We start from the raw sequence: 20,114 nt of genomic DNA on the forward strand, positions 1-20,114 counted from the left end.
TTATCTAAAAAAACTGATTTCAAAACAGAAGAGGCCTAAAATCAATAACATTTAGAAGCATAAATATATAGTTCTATAGATTGGAGCTGTTGAAAGAAATGATTTCAAATATCTCTACCCATAAAAATTCAAGTAAATGTACAAAGTATGATTTGTTAATAAAAATATTTCAGTAACTTTGAGCATTGAGTAAACTTCATCTATCACAAAGAATATTCTTATTATGTTATTATTTTAATTAAGCTTACTGTCTTTATTAGTAGTGTTTTTTCTTGGAATGGTGGTGGATTTTTGTCCACTGGGTAGTTCTAGTTCTTGATTGTGGTCCATGTAATATTTGGCAGTATGTTGATAGTTGTCGGTGGCAGTAACATCCGCTCCGGCGTTAGTAAGAAGTTTCTGAACACCAAGAGGGTCTTTACACATTGGGGTATAGTGATATGGTGTTCTACCTTCCTGCAACCCAAACAATACAATTAGTATCTATTCAGTATTTCCTTGGATATTGAAGATACAGAAATGACATGTTAATACTATTGTATTACATTGTGTGGTTATTGTTAATAGCATCATAATTTTAAATAAATGTGTTTAAAAGAAGATTTGTGGTGGAAAAATTTGTTCTTAATTTCTTAGTAGGTGGGTTTCAAAAACACAAAATGCGATCAATTACAACTATTATCAAATGAATAATCAAAACCCCTTGAAGAGTTTCGAAATGTATATAGTTAAATTTTACATGTAGCTCGATATACCACCAGATTCTATAATCTTTCAGAAATATTCAGCGCGAAAGGGTTGTTATTCAGAATAATCTTGAGCCAACTCTGCAACCTCAATACTAGTGTACAATTAATACTAAATAGCTGCTACTTGTAATTAGCATAACATAGGCATAAGCGTTAAGAAAATATACGATATGGGCAATATTAACACCTTGACCCCGGAAAACACGTTCTTGATACAAAGCCAAGGAAAGTAATTTGAATTTGAAAGTTTTGTAATTCTAAGCAGAGCCTTTAGTTGCAAGGTCTTTGAGTTAATTCATCTTTATTAGCAGCAAATGGTAGTACAAGCAATAAAATAGAATAGTGTGAGCTGCGTTATAAATCACGCGACTCGTGTTGTTACAAGTCTACTACTGTACTCATTCATAATTTAAAACTTTTACCAATACCAAGATAAACGTACTGCATTTGCAAAAATCTAAAGGACAATTGAAAGCCAAAATATTGGTGGTGTTTTTTATAGTTTAAATTGGCAATGGATCCAATATTTTAAATAAAACAAGTACTAACACACTGTTATAGTACATCTAGAGTCGTGAAGACATAAAAGGTTGTCATAAATTTTCGAAAACTCCTAAGCTCACTCTACAATTATTGTTCACCTCCATTCAATTAACTGTAACTTACTTGGAAATCCGGTTCAGTAATATTGATGATATAGAAATAGAAATGCTATAAACTTATTTCCTAGCGAAAAGTTGTTGGTAAATAAACAATAAATAAAATAACTACGTATATTAGTATAAATACAACAAATTTTGATGATCTGGTAACATGTCGTCATTAAAAAGCTGGATACTGATTTAGAAGAAGAAATAAAGTGATCCGAACAAATATTTCGGAATAGTACAAACTAAGTCGGTTAGTAAAATTAAAAACTGTGCAGCTGATTACCATGAAGATATAACAGCAGAGTTATTTGAAAAGTGGTTTAATGTCATTAAAGATCTAAAATTAGAGAAAATTTATTATATTGACAAGCTGTGCAAAGAACAGGATCATACTCTTCTCACACTACCTCCTTACTATTGCATATTTGCTATATTGCATATAGAGTTAATATGGGCAAATGTAAAATCAGAATTACGAAAATATAAACAGTCTCCAGAACTGAGTAAAGAGGTTTTAGAACTCGTAAAGAAAGTTCTAGTAGCAGACCGCCAAGAGCTTTGGAAAAACTGTGTTGAACATGTTATCAAAGAATAAGATGAGTTGTAGCAAGTTAACGAGGTGTAATAATGATTTTTTTTCTAATTTCCAAGTAGGACTACAATTAAGTGCATCTGTCTGAATAATGGCGTATAATTCCGTCCAATTTATAATGATTGGATTGCATAAGATGTACATATTTTTAAAAGTATTTATAAAAATAATAAATTTATGAAAGAAGGTATCTACGCCTATGGTAGATCAAACAAAATTGCTGGCAAGGGTTTTTATATAAGTTTTTATAATCTGCAATTGATATTGGAAGAACTATAAAATATAAGTACATGAATTTGAAATAAATTTCAGAAAAAGAATTAGTTACATTCAATGCCATAAATAAGGAGGTTTGCTCCTAATAAGTTCCCGCTGGGCTCTTAGTGCTCGATTCCAACACATACGTAACTACATGCCAGTATCATCATCATCAAAAACGTCTCTTAAACAAAACAAAACATCGCGCTCATTTTTTTTGGCAGTGCACCGTATTTGTGTTTAACGTTTATCGGAGTCAAGCGGTGCGAGTTTATGCGACCACCCACCCGCGGACACCGATCCGCACACACCAATTATTAGTGAATATTATAGTTTTCACTTAAGACAGCCTCCTACATAAAAAATACGTCAACGGAAAATTAATTCGAAATGTAAAATGTGAAATATACACTATTTGCCAAAATGCTATTTGCTGTTGATGCGTAAAAGTATTTTAGAAAATTCACTGTCTTAAATGTTCTATGTAATTACAGTACATGTGACTAAAAACAATAATTAAAATTCATAGTTTAGTTTTAATCACAAACTCCTAATATTTTCATCACGTTATCTATATAAACATCCTATGCCGGCAATTTGACGGTCGTGGTCTTTGAAGGTATTCTAGTGTTAATAAATCTGAACTCCATTCATTTGTGTTCTCATTAATTTGTGTATTGTGTAGGTTTCAATAATATTTGCAAATATTTTCGAATAAACGTTTTCCCACCAATTCATACTGAAGCGCAATTTATATTATGCTACCTTATTCAAAACTGCCATAACAAGTGCAGGGTGTTATTTTATGATAGACGTTTGAACACCAAAATGTCCCAAAAATTAAATCTTAAGCATCAGGTCGGCCAACGCATTTGCACTAGTGAACTTGCGTTTGAGTTTAAGTGATTGAGACACAGTGGATGGTATAAGAGGCGAAGGGTCCACTTAAATAGCTCGTCTGCTTGTTTTCTCCCATCAGTTCTAGTTCTTAAACAAAATGGATTTTTCTTCCAAAATATGGGCGCAAATATAGAAGCTCACAGAGGGTACAGAAAAGGCTATTTGTGGCTCTGGTTACATTATATAAATAATATTAATTTTAAAGTTGCTTATAATACTATAAGAAGGTAGAAAGGCCTTTGAATTATTTAACATACCACGTATTCATAAAAAGAACAAATTTATTAAGAGTAAAATGAGAAATCACATAAAAAAAATTGAGGTAAGTCAAGGCTTATAAAAAGAGAATCGAACCACTATAATCTATTTTTTTTATCAATTCTTTTCGATTGTTACTTTTCTTCTACTACTATACTTTCTAAGTAATTCAAATTTGTTTCAAAATTTTTATTTAAAAACTACAATTAGATCTTCTTCAACTTACCGAATCTCTCATTGATACTGTAGCAGGATATTTCTCTATTAACCATTTATATATATCTTTCAAATCATAATATACTGCCTTATGCAATAACCCAACACCAGATTCATCTTTTGCCATCACCAGCTTCTTTTTCTTCTCTTGTTCTTCGTTCAGAAGCGTTTTCAACTCATTAAGTCTACCGCTGTTAACAGCATCGTGAAGAAGAGATATTTTAGACTGAAATAGAATAAATTTGGATTATTATTGAATAATGTCATCTTATATGAAATAAATGTAATACACGAGATGTTGACTTAAACAGCATTTTAAATTAAAAATCGATAAAGTACGTCTCGCTCATCAAGAAAAAAATACACTTGCATGTATTATCATTTGAAGTTTTCTGAATAATCTTATATATTATTAACATCTAATTATACTGCGATTGAATAGCTCTAGCATATTTTATTGAAGACGCCACATAAAGTTCATAAAAATAGACTCCGTAGCATTCGAAAGTTCAAAAAGAGTTAAATGATTTAGTACGTGATTTGGAGTTGTTAAAGTCAGACATCTTAATTCCTATCTTAGGAGTGAAACTTACTTACCAAAGAGAAATTACACATTTCAGATTAATAATCTTTTACATTTTACAATATGGAAAACGCGTTGTATGTATATACTGATATCGATGCATGGTTGAATGCATTCTCTTTGGGAATGGTGTTTGTTAGTAGATTCATCGAAATATAGTTTAAAATCTGTGTTATTACATAATGGAATTTTAAAACCATCTCTATACCATTAGCCCATTTAATGACAATGAAAGAAATCTACGAAAATATTCGCCTTCTTTTAGATGAATAAGCTACAACCATCCACAAGTGGCAGATATACAGGACGCTCCGGGACTTAATGCAAAAAATTCGCGAGTGAATGGATGAAAATAACGCTGTTACATAAAAAAATTCACATACGACCCCTTGTTTCTAAGTTATAGGCATTTAAAGTTGCGGAAACAGAACTTATATTTAAGTATATTTTCAATGGATGTTCACGTATGTCCCTGTAGTGTGTTTGACGAAATAAATAATTCTACACTACTAATCTGAAGGACAGGGGCGGCTCGTGCCCAATGGTTAACATTGATTCAATTCAATATTTCTATTAACGTTACTTTGAATATTGAATTTTGAATCCTATGAATCCTATGAATTTAAAATTTTTTCAAAAATGCATACAACTTGATGCTTGATAACCATCTCAAGATATACATAATTTTGATCTTATTTAAACTCATTGTCTTTTCTTCGTTCAGTTGAATTGACAAACTTCTCATTGCTCTTTTTCTTTATGATATTGTCATTATCATCAACTTCGATTAATGTTCATTGATTGATTCATTGTCTCTGCCGTTTTTATGAAGGCTTCCTTAAGATCGTTTTCCGATGTTGAAAGAATTACTACATCATCAGCGTATGCCATTAGTTGCATTGTTCTTGTTTTTAGTGTCCCTGTTCAAACCGATGTCACGTACTATAGTGAACAGCGTAGTGGATAACTAATCTCCCTGTTTTAGTACTGTGTTAGTCTGGAAGCATTTTGATATTCTTTGGTTTGCCTTTACTTTTGTTTTTGAATGGTAGAGTATCATTTTCGTAAAACTTATAACTAAGATCGTTCATAATGCTGTACAAATGGTTTCTGTTGTACATGCCAACGAAACCTTTCGCCATAAAGAGACATTCTGAAGAAAATATTCATAAATTGTAATTATTTAATGGAAATACTTACAGGAGGTATTAAGACACAATCAAACGTTTCTTGGAGAACTAATGAATTAATAAATAAACATTTGTACTATATTACATTACATTACTTTAACCTATCAACGACAAAGTATTCATAGGATTCTCCAGGAGCACATCTAAAAAGTGCATGACATGGAAGTAGAGGATTATCCAGCAAAACTAGCCTACACTCGTTGTTTTCTAGATAGACAACGAGTTGATAATACATTTGTTGCAGAAGTACTGTTTACTGATGAAGATGGTTTTACACGAGACAGTTTTATTAATTCCCATAATTCACATTTGTGGGCTGCTATTTAAACAAAGAAGCAACATCGATTTTGTATTGATGTGTGCGCAGGAATAGTGGCTGATAATTTATTAGGTCCATATTTTTTTATTAATTAATAAGAATTTCTCCAAAATGATTTCCCACGCTCTCCTTAATTGCAACAACGGTAAACACAAGGAATGAAATGATCGATATAATAAACTATAAGGCAGAATCTTGATACGATCTTTCAACTTAAAGGAAATATCCTCTATAAACTCCAGAGATGTGTAGAAGTTCTAGGTTTATTATAGTTTGTCTTGTTTTTATTTGATAAGTTGCAGGCTAACCAACTAAATTTTTCTACATTTAAATTTTTTCATAATTAATAACAATTTATGATAATTTTCTTCATAATGTCTCTTTATGGTGAACGGCTTGCCTGTACGACGATCTGAAAACCTACGTCCTAATCCATAAATTTTATTGAACTAAACAAAGAGTACCTTTTTGTTGAAAAATCGATTGAAAAATTCATTTTTACTATCTTTAGATTATATAAGTTGTCCCTGTTAATTGATTGTTAATCATTGGCAATGAACCGCCCCTGACCTTCAGATAGTAGTGTAGAATTATTTATTCCGTCAAACACACTACATGGACATAATCATCTTTTAAAAATTCATATTGTTTGAATGTTATCGCAATTTTAGTGGGACTTCAAGGAAACCGAAAATGGATCTGGTACTCCAGTATTTATACAACAAAATCAAGTTTTTCATTTGTTACGAACCCATCATCAATCTCAGGAACAAAAAGTTTGATGATTGGGTTGGATTGGTTCTCAATCAATTTGCACATTTGTGAAGCTGAAGACGGTATAACGGTATATCTACGGACCTGCCACTAATATATCCAGATAATACAAAATGCAGTCAAATTATTTCATATTAAGGATCAGATCGGATGTGTATTACAGTCATATAAATCCGAAAGCAAACTAATTTTTCCATTTTTTGTAACATAATGAAACAAATTGTTAAAGTCAAATTGTGGAATTTTTTTAAGAACTCTGTAATATATCGATTACTTCAAATTTTATTAAAAAATAAAAATAGATGTCTGATACTGATTTTATTATTATGCTGTGTCATGTACTTTAAAATGAAAATTTCTCACATATTCTTCCGATCCCTTATTGTTATCGATTGTTTTTTACTCAATTTTGTTATATAAGATTGAAAATATTTTTTTGTCATACTGTACTGTAAAGTCGACTTCAGAGTACTAATTTGCGTTCGGAAAATGGCACTTTACTGTATCCTTGTACTTTACAGTACTCTTAAATAAATTCTTCCAATCCCGTTTGAAATAATTAGGAATAAAAAATCAATTAACATCAATAACTAAACTTTTATTCTAATGTTTCAATGTTAACAGTAATGGTGCAACTACTGATACCAGAATTATTTTATTTCAATTATCAGCCATTCTTTCGGAAAATATTTCCAAAAATTCCATTCCAATATGTCTGCGTTTGTTTACAATTTTACCTTAGTTAATTTTTATTTTTTTAAGAGAATAATAAGAGCTATTTTTCAGTAAAATTGTCAAATATAACATTTCATATAATATAATTTTGCTTTTTATTTAAAATCGAAAACAGTATGAAGAAAAATATATTGCGGTATACGCTCGTGAAGTTATTACGGTTTTCGATTGGATAATCTGGACTCGACTCCTTCGTCGCCTCGCCTATGAACATCTATCTCGTACCGTACTACTCACTTCCCGTTAGTGTCTTGTTTGAAACAATTTTTTTATTTACATCCCTAACAACCAAAGGATTGTAAGTGGCGCCCACGAACCATTGAGCTATCGGACCTATCTTACATTTGACATCTCATTTGACATTAGGCTCATTTAAATGATTCATTTTACAGAAAATCTTTATGAGAGTGAAATTAAGTTAATTTAATCAAAAATATTTATACACAATAATAAAAATGCAAAATAGTTTCATACAAAAATCAAATGTATTATTCACGAGATATTATTAAATAGTTCACCAATTTTTTTATTGGTTTAAGTACCTATGTTAAAAAGAAAATATCATCAATAGACTATTCTTGCTAAATTTATGAAAACATCATATTCCTTTCAATCATCTTCTACTCGTCATTTAAAGCGAGAAAATTAATGACATGATAATAACATAATAACATACCATTAGAGCTGGTATCGATTTGAGGAAAGTTCTGGTCTTGTAATCGGGCGAATATTCTCCTATTAACTTTTTTCCTTGTCCCTCTAGGACGGCATGTTCCAGTTTTTCCACATCACCTTGTCTAATCAGCTGCCTAATATAAGCAGAATTCAGTTGTAAAACTGAAAAACATTTGGAATTAATCACATAGCCAAGTAGTAATATTTTAAAATGAGAATGTTTGTTCTATTTAAAGATACTTTGAGTATTAGGAACTGTAATGCATAGTGCCTACAGAATTGGAATAACCCAAAGCCGCATGGCCGACATAGGTATCAAAATAAATTTTTTCTTGGAGAAAAAGAGCGGTACTGCGACTATATTTTAGTGGACTGTTTGGCTGTTCGAAGTTTTTAAAGACAGATGAATTAAAAGAAGAGACGATATATGGGTATTTCCCAATTTATCGGCTTTAGACTGTTTGTTCTGATACTTTCTAAAAAAACATTGTCCACAACACAAAACCTAATAATCGGCATGTATTAACAAATACTGATAGTTTTGGAAATGAATATACAACAGAAGTGATAACTGAGAGAAAAAATACATTAGAGTGATATCGTGCTTATGTCAATCATTTAATAAAACAAACCAAGGCTTGTTCAGGGTGAGTCGCTTTCTTACATTAAAGTAAGTCTACAAGGTGACAGTTCATGTTAGTCGCAATTTAAGTTCTCTTTCATCATTCAATTGCTTATTATAACACATGTCACGCGAGAAACTAATAAGACTGCCAACGACATTGTACCTACACGTATTTAACCTCTATAAACCATGTTTAAACTGTTTACGAGACAAAAAATACTAATATTTTAGAGTTCTTTCGAATATGTTATTGAAGTTAAAAGTGCTGATATGTCTTTATTTTTTCGTAGTTTCCTGTAAAGTTATTATTGATATTCTTTCACTACGCATCTACTTTAACACTGTAAATGTTTATTTAATTTTATATTTGTCTGGTTCATAATAATTCCACTTTTTATTATAGAAAGCATATTTTAATAAGTACAACCTCAACCAGTTCGTATGTATGATGAGGAATGGTCCAATCTAGAAGACATTTCCGGTCATTATGAACTGTCTGCAGCGCTAGCAGGTCGTGGTCAAGCTTACTGTTCTATGGACTAGCTTTGTAACATTCTTGATCAGGAAGGTACAAAGGAGTTAAAGAAATAAAAGAAGCTAAGTTAAAATGGTTACGAACTCGATGATAAATATATAAATAATATAAATAAAAAAAGATCAAAAATAATAAGAACAAAGTGAATAAAATGACTGAATTATAGTAATAAATCATCGGAAAAATAATGTGGAATTATATAAATATATAAAGAAACAATAGAAAACGAACTATAGCCAATAGTAAAAGAAAAGAATCAAGTTTGAATTTCAAAACTTTATTAACAGAGGAAGAAAGTAGGAACGGAGAAGATAATATAAGTGCTAATGAAGAATATGAAGGAAAACCGACAGAAGTAGAATGCAATGGCATAATCAACAAATTGAAATACAGTAAACAGGAGGGTCAGATGAAATAGTGAATGAGATAATAAAATACGGAGGGGATAAACTAGGTCGCAGAACATTCATGGGAATCAGAAACAATGCCGAGAGAGTAATCTACTGGATTGATTATATAAATAATCTAGGAAATCCCAATATATGTAACAATTATAGAGGAATTAGTTTGCTTAACATAGTATATAAAATATTAACAACAATAATAGATGAAAAAATGAAAAATTTTTAGAACCAAAAATAAGGGAGTATCAATAAGACTTTAGGCAAAGAAAATCAACAGTGGATGCCATCCATTTAGACCTAAAAAATATTACAAAATGTTGTACACGTTGGTTCTCTCTGATCTTTGATTTTTAAAGACACACTTCCAAATCTCTATCTTCAAATAACATAAATTCCTCCAATAATTAAACAAGTAAGTCGTTACCTAATCCCCAATCCCAACAGAATGAAAGTGACAAATCACAAACCAGCCCGTTTTTATCTAAATAATATCAATCTCTTATGGACGTTATTGTAGAATATAGTAGCAATTCGGCCTTCATATGAATACGTCCAAGACCACAATTTAAATCAGATCAACAATTGAGCAAGTGCAGAAAACTCTGAATAATATGAGGACACTTCTGGCAAACCGCAATCTCAGCCTGGAACTCCGGACCATAATGCTTCGCTGTTACATCTTTCCTGTTCTTCTATACGGATGCGAAAGTTGGACCACAGAGAAGAAAATTGATAAGTCGAAATGTACGCCTAAAGGCAAATGCTGCGGATGTCCTGGACGAAATATAAGACAAACATAGAGGTCCTACAGCAAATAGTAAACATAAAGAACTTCTCACGACAATCAAGGAGAGAAAGTTGCAGTACCTAGGACAAATCATTTCCCATGCGACAATAGCCATTTGAATCGTCAACCTTTGTAGGGAGACGGCGTCATAAGAAGAAGAAATGCGACAGAGATATAAGATATTCACAATTTAAGTGTAAACAAGGATTAGGTACACAAGAAGCATTAGTTGCCTTTTGCAAGTATCAGTCCAGAATTGCTATGACTAAATAAAAGATGCCATAAACTAATGCAACTCCTCAAGAAACTCTACATAGATCAGAAGGACGTTTGATGCATTGAAAATGTATCTTAGAACCAAACAGCAAAAGTAAAAATAGATAATACTATGTCCAAAACCATAAAAACAAAGGGGGAGTAAGACAAGGATATGTGATGTCTCCACTTTGTTCAATTTATATTCGGAGGTAATTTTTAAGAAAGCTCTGGAAGACCTGGAGATGGAGTTGTGGTTAATGGAGTGTAGATTAAAAATATCTATTATGCTGATGACTGGGCCTTAATCACTGATAACTTTCCGGACTTACAATTATTCATCAAAGCAAAACAATGGATTCAAATATAAGGGCAAAAAAAAAGAATATTTATGATCATAAACTTTGACATAAATTTCCACATCGAACAGACACGACAGGCATTTCTGAAACTTCGAAAAGTTATACCTGTTATCGACTTTAATCCCAATCCACGAATAAAGTATATAAGTATATGTCACAAGTCAATCACAAAAATTGACCAAAAATGTAACAAACATCACAAAATATATACGATGTTTTCACCAATTCTCGACAACATAACCACTCTTTAAAGGCGCCTTATTTCCATAAAGAGTAAGGCAAATATCATATACAAAAGAAGACATACATGTAGGAATAGTCCGTAAAAAATCAAAAAGTAATATGAATTACTACCTAATTGTAGGTTAATGAATATTTCAGCTTAAAATTGCAAGCTACAAATTTCTTTTTGTATAAATGTAGGTATTCAATTGATTAGACATCAGAAATTAAGGGTTCTAATCTGCATTTAATTGTATAAACCTATTGCGTCGTCTTTCTATTTCCTTATGTAAAGATCGAGTTTCATACAATATCGATTTGAAAGGAAGCCTTTGTAATTATATATAATCATTAAGAGGTTATTAAACTTCTAAGTTTCACATTATTTCAAAGAACGTAGTGCTTTTCAGATGGACAAAAAATTTTATTAGCTTATTCAAAGGAAATTTGTTCTCTTTGTTGTGGAAAAAATTTAAATTGATAGAATAAATGAATAAAAAGCCAGATTCAAATTCAAATTCAAATTTACCTACAATTGCATTACTGAAAAACTATTCTTTGACATTGACTCACACCATGGTAATTATTTCTTACTAAATTATTATATATAGTATGAAATTAAAACGCGTAGGCAATCATCAACGATACTCAAATGTCTATAAAAAATATTTATTATCGCAGAAAACGCGATTTTCGGACAAAATTAAGTTTTTGTGTTTAGGTCAAGTCATAAAGTCATGACCATTATCAATTCTCATGTTTAATAATATGAATATTTGATGTCATAGAAAATATATTTCGATGCTTTGCCGTATACCAGGGGTCAGTAATAAAGCGATGAACACTCTTAGGTGAGTTCTTTCTAGTTTCAAAAAGCTGTCTCCAGCTTTTATGTCGATTATACTTTTAATAAAGCCATCAGGAACGAGAATTGGGAGATCGATATCGTATCCGTACACTTTTTGCTAACTTATCTACCCTTGTCATACTTCAAGGGTTTCTCAAGCCGCTCAATACAGTCTTATACCATTCCAGAAGTGACTGGGGACTGTACAGTAGATGTATATATGTGTTTGATCTCATGCTTTTGGTTGATTAAGTATCCAGCATAAGCTCAAATTGCATATATCCCTGCTTGAAAAATTGTAGTTGATGGACTGAGCCCTCCTGTTCGTACAAACGATCACATCCTTAGGTTATAACCTCCTAGGGGTCCCTGACCTTTGGTATAGCCGCATAATCGTTATCGCAGCATAATCGCAGTTTTATCATCAGATTTTCTGCATAAATATTCAGACGCCTCGCGTTTAGGATGGTTCCCGTTGTTGACGAGAAAGTTTCAACTAAAACAGTCAAGCTTACTAATGCTAGTCGAGAAATCTGGAGACCTTCGATATCTATTTACTTTTTTAAATTGTAAATTATATTACATACAAATAGCATAAATTTTATCTATGATGGAAATGTCCAGTAATTGTCAACACATGTAAGTAAAGATTGATCCTGAACGGATTTTTGTTTCAATTCTATATTTTCTGATTGTTAAATTCTATCTATGAATTAGTTTTGGAACATATTACGAATTCATGTAAAATAAATACATAAATATAATTTCATTATTATAATTATATTTATTGAATAATATATTATAAATATTCATCAAACATCCGGCGCATTATTTTTTTCGTAACGTCATCATAATCTTTTTGTAAGCTTTCAACATATGATTTATTGTAACTTGGCATACATTCTGCGAAAAGCTCAGTTCTCTGTTTCCTAAAAGAGCTTCTCGAAAAAATACAGCCTCAACCAACTGGCGATGTTCTTGACAATTAAATTAAGTTTGCACAGCCAAAAGGGAAATAAATATACTGGAAAAAACTTTTTACGAAAACTCATATTCTTCATTTCTTTTCAAACCAAGCTTCTATACTTTATATAAAATCAGTTATCCCTAATCCAGAATCTTTGACGAAATACAATGAAATCAATTTTTAGTAAAATAAATTGGCTAACTAACTAATATTTCATAAAATACCTTGTTCAAATTAACACAATACATTATTGAATATAAAAGATCTCTTAATAATAAGATCATTTCACAAAAGAAACAATAAATTATACCCTCATGTTCACTTGCTGAGCACGTGTTTTATGAGAGCCATTCTATGTATTGTAAATCTGCCATATTATTAAGAATAAAAAACTACTAGAAACACCTCATATATTGCTCAGGATTATTCACGTTCTATAAAAAAATTTTTTAAATAACCTTATTGTGATCTTTGCATATCTTTTAGATAAAAATTATCTCTATTCTTCTGAATTTGTTACGGTATTTGGTCGGCTAGGTCTAAACCACTTGTGCATTGAAATATTATTCTAACGAAACTTGATACAAATATTTCCCTTATTATTTTTCTCAATGATAAAATAAAAATATAATTCTTGTCCCTATGCCCGTATTTATATAATATCTGAACAATAAAAAAACACAAACAAATCAAACGAATATCATAATAACAATACCTTATAACACAGTCTAATAGCTGTGATACCAGTGTCACATATTCGAATATTCTATTATCTTTTATGCAGTTGTCTTATTTTATTTTCGGTTTGTTAAATATTAGTCAATTTGTTGACATTTGGATTGTGCCGACCGTACCTATTATTATTAAAGTATTTAGTTATACTTTGTTTAATAAATGTTTGCGTTCAGCCCATTTCGACATAAACGCCTTGTTCGGTGGCAATGAATTGATATCATGGGAAAAGCATGATAGTAACTTGTTTTATCATATTGACTCATCAATTGACCATCAAGGCATGCATGTTGCTTACTATGGATTGAAAATATTTGAATATATAGGTGGGATATATTCTTCCATTTTTTGAATATGTAGCGAAGCCGTTGCAATAACTTTTTTTAATTCAATATAACAGGTTATAGCGCATTGCCCAATAATCTTGAGTTGCAATGCGTCGTGTTTAGATATTGTTTATATAATAAATAACTGTATTTAAGGTTAATTCGTTATTTTCATGATATTGTCATCTGATTCTTTTTATTTGAAAATTTATCATATTTCAACCATTAAATTTATGTAATTTACTGATTAGCGTATAGTGTTACACATAACAAAAGAAACTACAATAGATTTACAAACCCCTACAATACATTTTTGCTGAATAATTTGATTTGAATAGGTATAAGGTTTTTTAAAAAGCTTTTGTTACGTTGTTGGTGGTGTGGTGTGGTCACCAAATAATTTACGAAAGAAAAAATAAAAGAAGTAATTTTATATCGTATGAACAACTTTTTACATGTAATTTACATGTATTTATAGACTTGGGGTCCCGTATATACTGCGACCCAAAGGATCTATTGTGCTCCTCTATCTTGCTGCGATACTTGAGAACCCAGTGTTTACAGCTCAACCATCAATCCCACTTTTCTTAAAAAGTCTAGAATGTGGTATGGCTTTAATTGCCAGAGATCTTCGTCTTCTATTTCATACGCACCCAGATGTAGTGCTCTGGAGTTCTTTAGTGTTTCACACTTCGAGAGAATGTGGATAGAGATTTCTTCCTCTGAGCAACAAAATATGCACACCGCATTATCTGCTAGCTAGCGTCTTCAGGTGTTTGTTGAGGCGACACTCCTGTTAGGGTTCGTAGATTATTCTTACTTAGATTGATACATTCAGCAGATCCACTCTGGTTATAGTTTCCCAGAAGAGTCTTTGGCTATCTCAGCAGTAGGTTATCCCAATAATTGGTTTTGCTTATATATACCTTCTTTTCCAGTGCTTTTTCCCTTGTTCTGTAGCTGACATCACAGAAGGGTTCGTGTCCCATGAAGGGCTTATCTGCCCCCGCTTTAGCGAGATTATCGGCTATTTAATTTCCCTTCTTTTCCTCTATAAGAATGTTTGTTCTATTCCATTTCCGTCTGCTGTTTTTGATCCATCCATTCTGTTCATTTCGTGTATGATATATTGATCCCAATTGCTTTCAGAGTTTATTATTGAGGTGAAGTTTTTCTCAAAGCTAAATTTCTTCGATGCAACATCCTGAGGCTTATCCCAGGGTTGGTCATGACTTAGGAACGGATCTTCTTTGATAATTCCGTATCTGAACATTCAAAGTGATGTTTTCTCTGCCACGATCATGATCATTATAATCACGATCATTTTGGTTGATACAACTCCATTGAACTGTTTCGAAAGAGTTGAATTTGAAGTATAACGCCAAAAGCAGTAAGGAAACTGTTGTTTAATGTACGTATAGTAGTGCTAATGAACCAAGAGATGGTACTATCTATAGGATGTCGTCTGCTTTTATATACCTATGTATTAGGGTGTGCATAATTCTTGAAAAAACTATATTCTGATTTTATAACGTCGTAAGGATTCCTGCATGACTCCTTTTTAGTAGCTATATAATATTTTCACTTGAATCCACTGTGGATAGGGTTATGCTCCATCTGAGTGTGACCTGGCCCTAGATATTTCTGAGTTATAGTAAATCAATACTTATTTGACGAATTTGGAAGGGCATTAGAGAGAATTACGGTTTTGTTTTGATATGTACAACCATCTGAAAAAATTATTAAAACGAATGAAGAAAAGTGCTTGCAACTGAATCAATACTGGCTTTATTATCTATCACACACTAGATGATTTTTTCTAGAAGGATTTTTGGCGTCTCGCAAAGAAATGGGATAAAAAAATTATAAATATTCTTTTTATTTTTTTATATTATTGTTATAATTGAGAAAGAAAATGAAACTCAATTACAAAATGAGAATTAAAAAAATGGTTAACTAAAATTGTATCTGTATATTGTATACTTTGTAAATTGTATTGTGTACACATATCAAACCAATAAAATGGGTAGGCAAGTGATAGGTCTGTATTGAGCGGGGTCATCCGTCTGGGAGCAAATGAGTGGAGCCCAGTGCTGTTGGGATATCTTCTACGTTCTGTAGGAGGTGAGAAAATTGCTTCACTTATTTCCTGCATACCTCGGGAATTTCTTATAGCAGAAGTTTTGGCTATTATCAACTCCCGATGCTTTCCAGTTAGTACTTGGGATTACGAGTGATTTCTTTTAGTGTGAAATAATCAAACTGCATCGGAGCAATATTTAATCTCATCTCTTCGGCTGCTATCCAGTCGGCATTTATCTTGTGGATTTTGGGAGTTGACCACAATGAGGACTAATACTACTCCAACGTCTGTTTCGAGGGCATAGCTGGATTGGTGTTGTTATTGGGCGTTTCCTGTAAAATGCATTTTGGTTGCCATGAAAAGTGTTATTCTATAGCTTCTTCTTTGTGCACTTAATGCACTTGGTAAACGTTTGGCTTTCGCTTTCAGCTTCTGCTGAAGCAGATTAATATACTCACACAAATGTTGTTGATGTTCTGGATGCTGTGTGAGTACATATTTTGTTGAATATTTTTCTGATGTTGTTTTTCAGGCGTTTAGAGGGTTGTGCATAATTCTTATACTCCGTTAGGCGTCCTAGCTCGCTCGTAATGGTATCGTTGGAACATTCTAGGCGGCGCTGCCACCAGAATTTTTTGTTGGTGTTATTGTTAAAGATATGTGCTGATTAAGTAGACAGAGTACTGCAACAGAACCATAAGTGAATGAAGCCACTCGAGCGTATTGTTGACGGTGCAGAGGCTTCCTATTAATGAGTCTACTTCTGTTATTTTTTTTGTTGGTCCTCAGCTTAGGTAATTTTGGATGACATATGGGGCTTGTGCCCGACGCTTTATCGGCGATATTTGGTGTGGTATTGTCAAAATGGGGTACAGTCTGATTGTTGGTTATCAAAATTATTATTATTATTATAAACATTAAAAAACTGTGTTTTTTAGTTCTCGAGCTCATAAATACGTATATCTCTAATCATTAACAACTAAATAAATTGTAAAAACAATGAAAATTATGAAATAATTATAATAAAAAATAAATTCCTACTTACGTCTAGGGGGGTTTGAATGTATAAACAACCCATTCACAAATTTATTGTCCCCCTGCGCTCTTTTTCTTAAAACAGGCATCTTATTGGCGATGACCGATGATATCAGTTTATGTAGTCATCAACCTCTGTGTCAATCTTCATCCGTTTTCTGTCAGATTAATAGACTGATACTAGAAACCGTACAAAACATTTTATTTTCATGTATAATCGAATTTTCGCCAAAAAGTTCTTTCAGACATTAAGATTGATAATGTTCGTAAATTTACGGGTGTGGTAAATTTTTTCGTTTGTTGCTTATAATATTTCTTATTGATTGATTGAAGAATACACTAAGCTACCACAACAATAGAACTCTGGACGGCCCATCACATTAAGTATTTTATTGATTTTAAAAATGTTTTTGAATAAATGATATTCACAAGAAGAAAACATCTAAAATTAAGAAACAGGAAATTGAAAATATTTTCCTTACATACTCCTTACTTTTCACAACCAATTCGTCTCTCACACATAAATATTATTTACACATCATTTACAATAATTATTGGTTCAATTGTATTGAAGGTATTGCAGGAGAAATGAATGACACAGTATAGTGAAATAAAAATAAATGAAGAATATACAGGCATTAGTTAAACGCTTTGTGGAAGGAAGACGAGCAAGAAAATAATGGGAGCACATATATACATGTGATATATTTACTACCTTCTTATGTTATTGAGTCTAATTGTTTTTCAGTTTATTATCATTCATGTATGTCATGTTTCAAATGAATAATTCCAAATACATTGCATTCGATTCAATCCCAGCTACACATCTCATAAGTACTTTCATGCTTTTACTGACTGAAGCATATTCATATGAAGGTATATTTATTACCGAAACAAAGATTGGAACTAACACATCAGTGAAATGTTACAGAAAAGAGCACGCGACAAATTTCCATTGGGTCAGATAGCTTCAAACTATCGTGGTAGGTATAAAATTTGAAACGCGGGTGTTAATGACAGTTGTTGCTTGTATTCGAAGGACCGAAATGTTAAAATGATAAAGACTGTATTCAGTTTATGATTTGTTTATTGATATATACTTCTAACGATCGAACTAAGACTGGTTACATCTCGTCTTTACGACTACCCTGACAGTAAGATCTCCTCTTATATCTAAAAGTGGGAGGTGCAATCCCCACTTGCAATGCAATGCAAGACGCAATATATCTTGATCAAAAGCATACGCCGATGAAGTGAAGCTGTTCCATGCAAGATCTCGCATTTGCAACATTATCGGTTTTGTGTCATTTTTATTGCGGGCAAGCTGCAATTCTAGTTACAAATCTAGTTACTTTTGGCTTAACAACCAACCTGCCCATCAGGCTCTATAAGTAAGACAGCCGCAGATATAATTATTGACAGCGATTCACTGACCAATTATTTACTTCGTCACTTACTTAGTTTTGTTATTCTCATTATCAAACCGGCCACAAAATATTAAACAAAAATTGAGGTTAGGAATTTGTTTGCTTTTACTAATGGAATTTTTGTTAATGGCAGCCATAATGCAATGGAAAAAGACTTGCATAATATCAAGCGACGTGCAATATTCATTTATGCAATATATTAACCTTGCATGAAATTGCATGTAATTTCTTGTACGCTGTCTTGCACCATGTCAAGCGGCCTTAGTATCAATGTGATTAATAATTTAGAATCTATTAATTTAAGTGAAGTAATAATTAGATGGACAAATAAATATATTATAATTGTTTATATGTTGAATTTAATATTTTTGACAGCATATTATGATACTTTGTAAGAGGAACCGCTTCTTTGTTATATTTTAATCGTTAAAGACAGTGCCTGGTATGAAAAATTATACTAACACTGTAAGTAAGCTAAATCTTCAACAGTTATGTAAAAAAAATAATTGAAAATAATATTTGCAGCTCGAAAATGTTAGAACAACTTAGTAGTACATATAGGCAGAAAAACGTCGAAAAGATATAGGTGATTCACCTGGACTAAAGAAGGAAGTAGAAATAATCTTTTATTATGAAATTATAATGACGTATTTTTCACATATATTGACAAAAAGTCCTATATTATTTTGATACAGAACACGGAAGAGACAACAAAGATAAATAAAATAAAAGCATGACTACTCATGGAATTAATTGTGGTATGAAATATGGAATACCATAATCCAAATTCGTACAGATAAGTAGCTACAATAGATTATGAAATAGAGAATTGGAAACGATAAGTAATTTAATGAAAAATATAATTGGTACTAAAAAACAGAAAACCTTGTGTGAACGTAGAAATTTTTTGAAAAAAGGTTTTTGTAGATGAATTATATGTTTCTTGAGAAATTATTAAAAAATTATTTTTTTATATAATTTAGTATATTTATCTTTTACTACAGTTTTTGTTGTCGAATTTATATTCCAATGGTTTTATCCAATTTTTAATTGGAGTACAAGCAATAATTTAATTGATAATAATAATTTATTAACTTACGAATAATTGCGTCCGTTGTAGTTCCTATCAACACAATAAAACCAGGCCAAACTAATACATACTAAAAGTTGATTGAAATTTACGATCAATAATAATATTTATTTCAAAAGTCCGGCAACCGGTGTTTTCGACCAATTGTTTTACTCATCATGAAATATCAACTATGTCTAGTAAAACGCGGGAAATTAGAGAGTGCCACGTTTACTGCATTTTCCGAGGAAAACACCACTTTCCGAATAAAAGTTTGCGTTCGGTTACTTCACGCGACAGATATGAAATTTCTTTGGCTTCGTGAAAAAGGGTGCAAGCGCGGTAATATCTGGTTATTGTCTGTATTATTGGACATCGTAGGGCGCAGACGAAGGATCTAATAATGAAAATTCATATTATAGATATTCCCCAGTAAATTAAAGGAATAGTAGAAATTTTTGTTTTCCTTTTATATTAGGGTATTTACAAATTTAAAAAATAGGGGTTTAAATGATATAATTATTATAATACGTTTTCAA

General features: G+C 31.6%; 1 protein-coding gene across 1 annotated transcript in view; it reads right to left on the minus strand.

Moving 5' to 3' along the window:
- The window catches only part of LOC130442646 (uncharacterized), a 53,890-nt gene extending 34,029 nt beyond the window's left edge, over positions 1-19,861 (minus strand). The window contains exons 1-5 of the mRNA XM_056776989.1: positions 19,606-19,861; positions 17,090-17,259; positions 7,901-8,061; positions 3,634-3,849; positions 249-456 (exon numbers count right to left, since the gene is read on the minus strand). Of these exons, the coding sequence (XP_056632967.1) occupies positions 249-456; positions 3,634-3,849; positions 7,901-8,061; positions 17,090-17,168 (664 nt within the window). The 5' untranslated portion in view covers positions 17,169-17,259; positions 19,606-19,861. The remainder of the gene's footprint in view (positions 1-248; positions 457-3,633; positions 3,850-7,900; positions 8,062-17,089; positions 17,260-19,605) is intronic.
- Between the last annotated feature and the right edge of the window lie 253 nt (positions 19,862-20,114).

This window comes from Diorhabda sublineata, chromosome 1, assembly GCF_026230105.1.
Source record: "Diorhabda sublineata isolate icDioSubl1.1 chromosome 1, icDioSubl1.1, whole genome shotgun sequence".
Classification (NCBI taxonomy): domain Eukaryota; kingdom Metazoa; phylum Arthropoda; class Insecta; order Coleoptera; family Chrysomelidae; genus Diorhabda; species Diorhabda sublineata.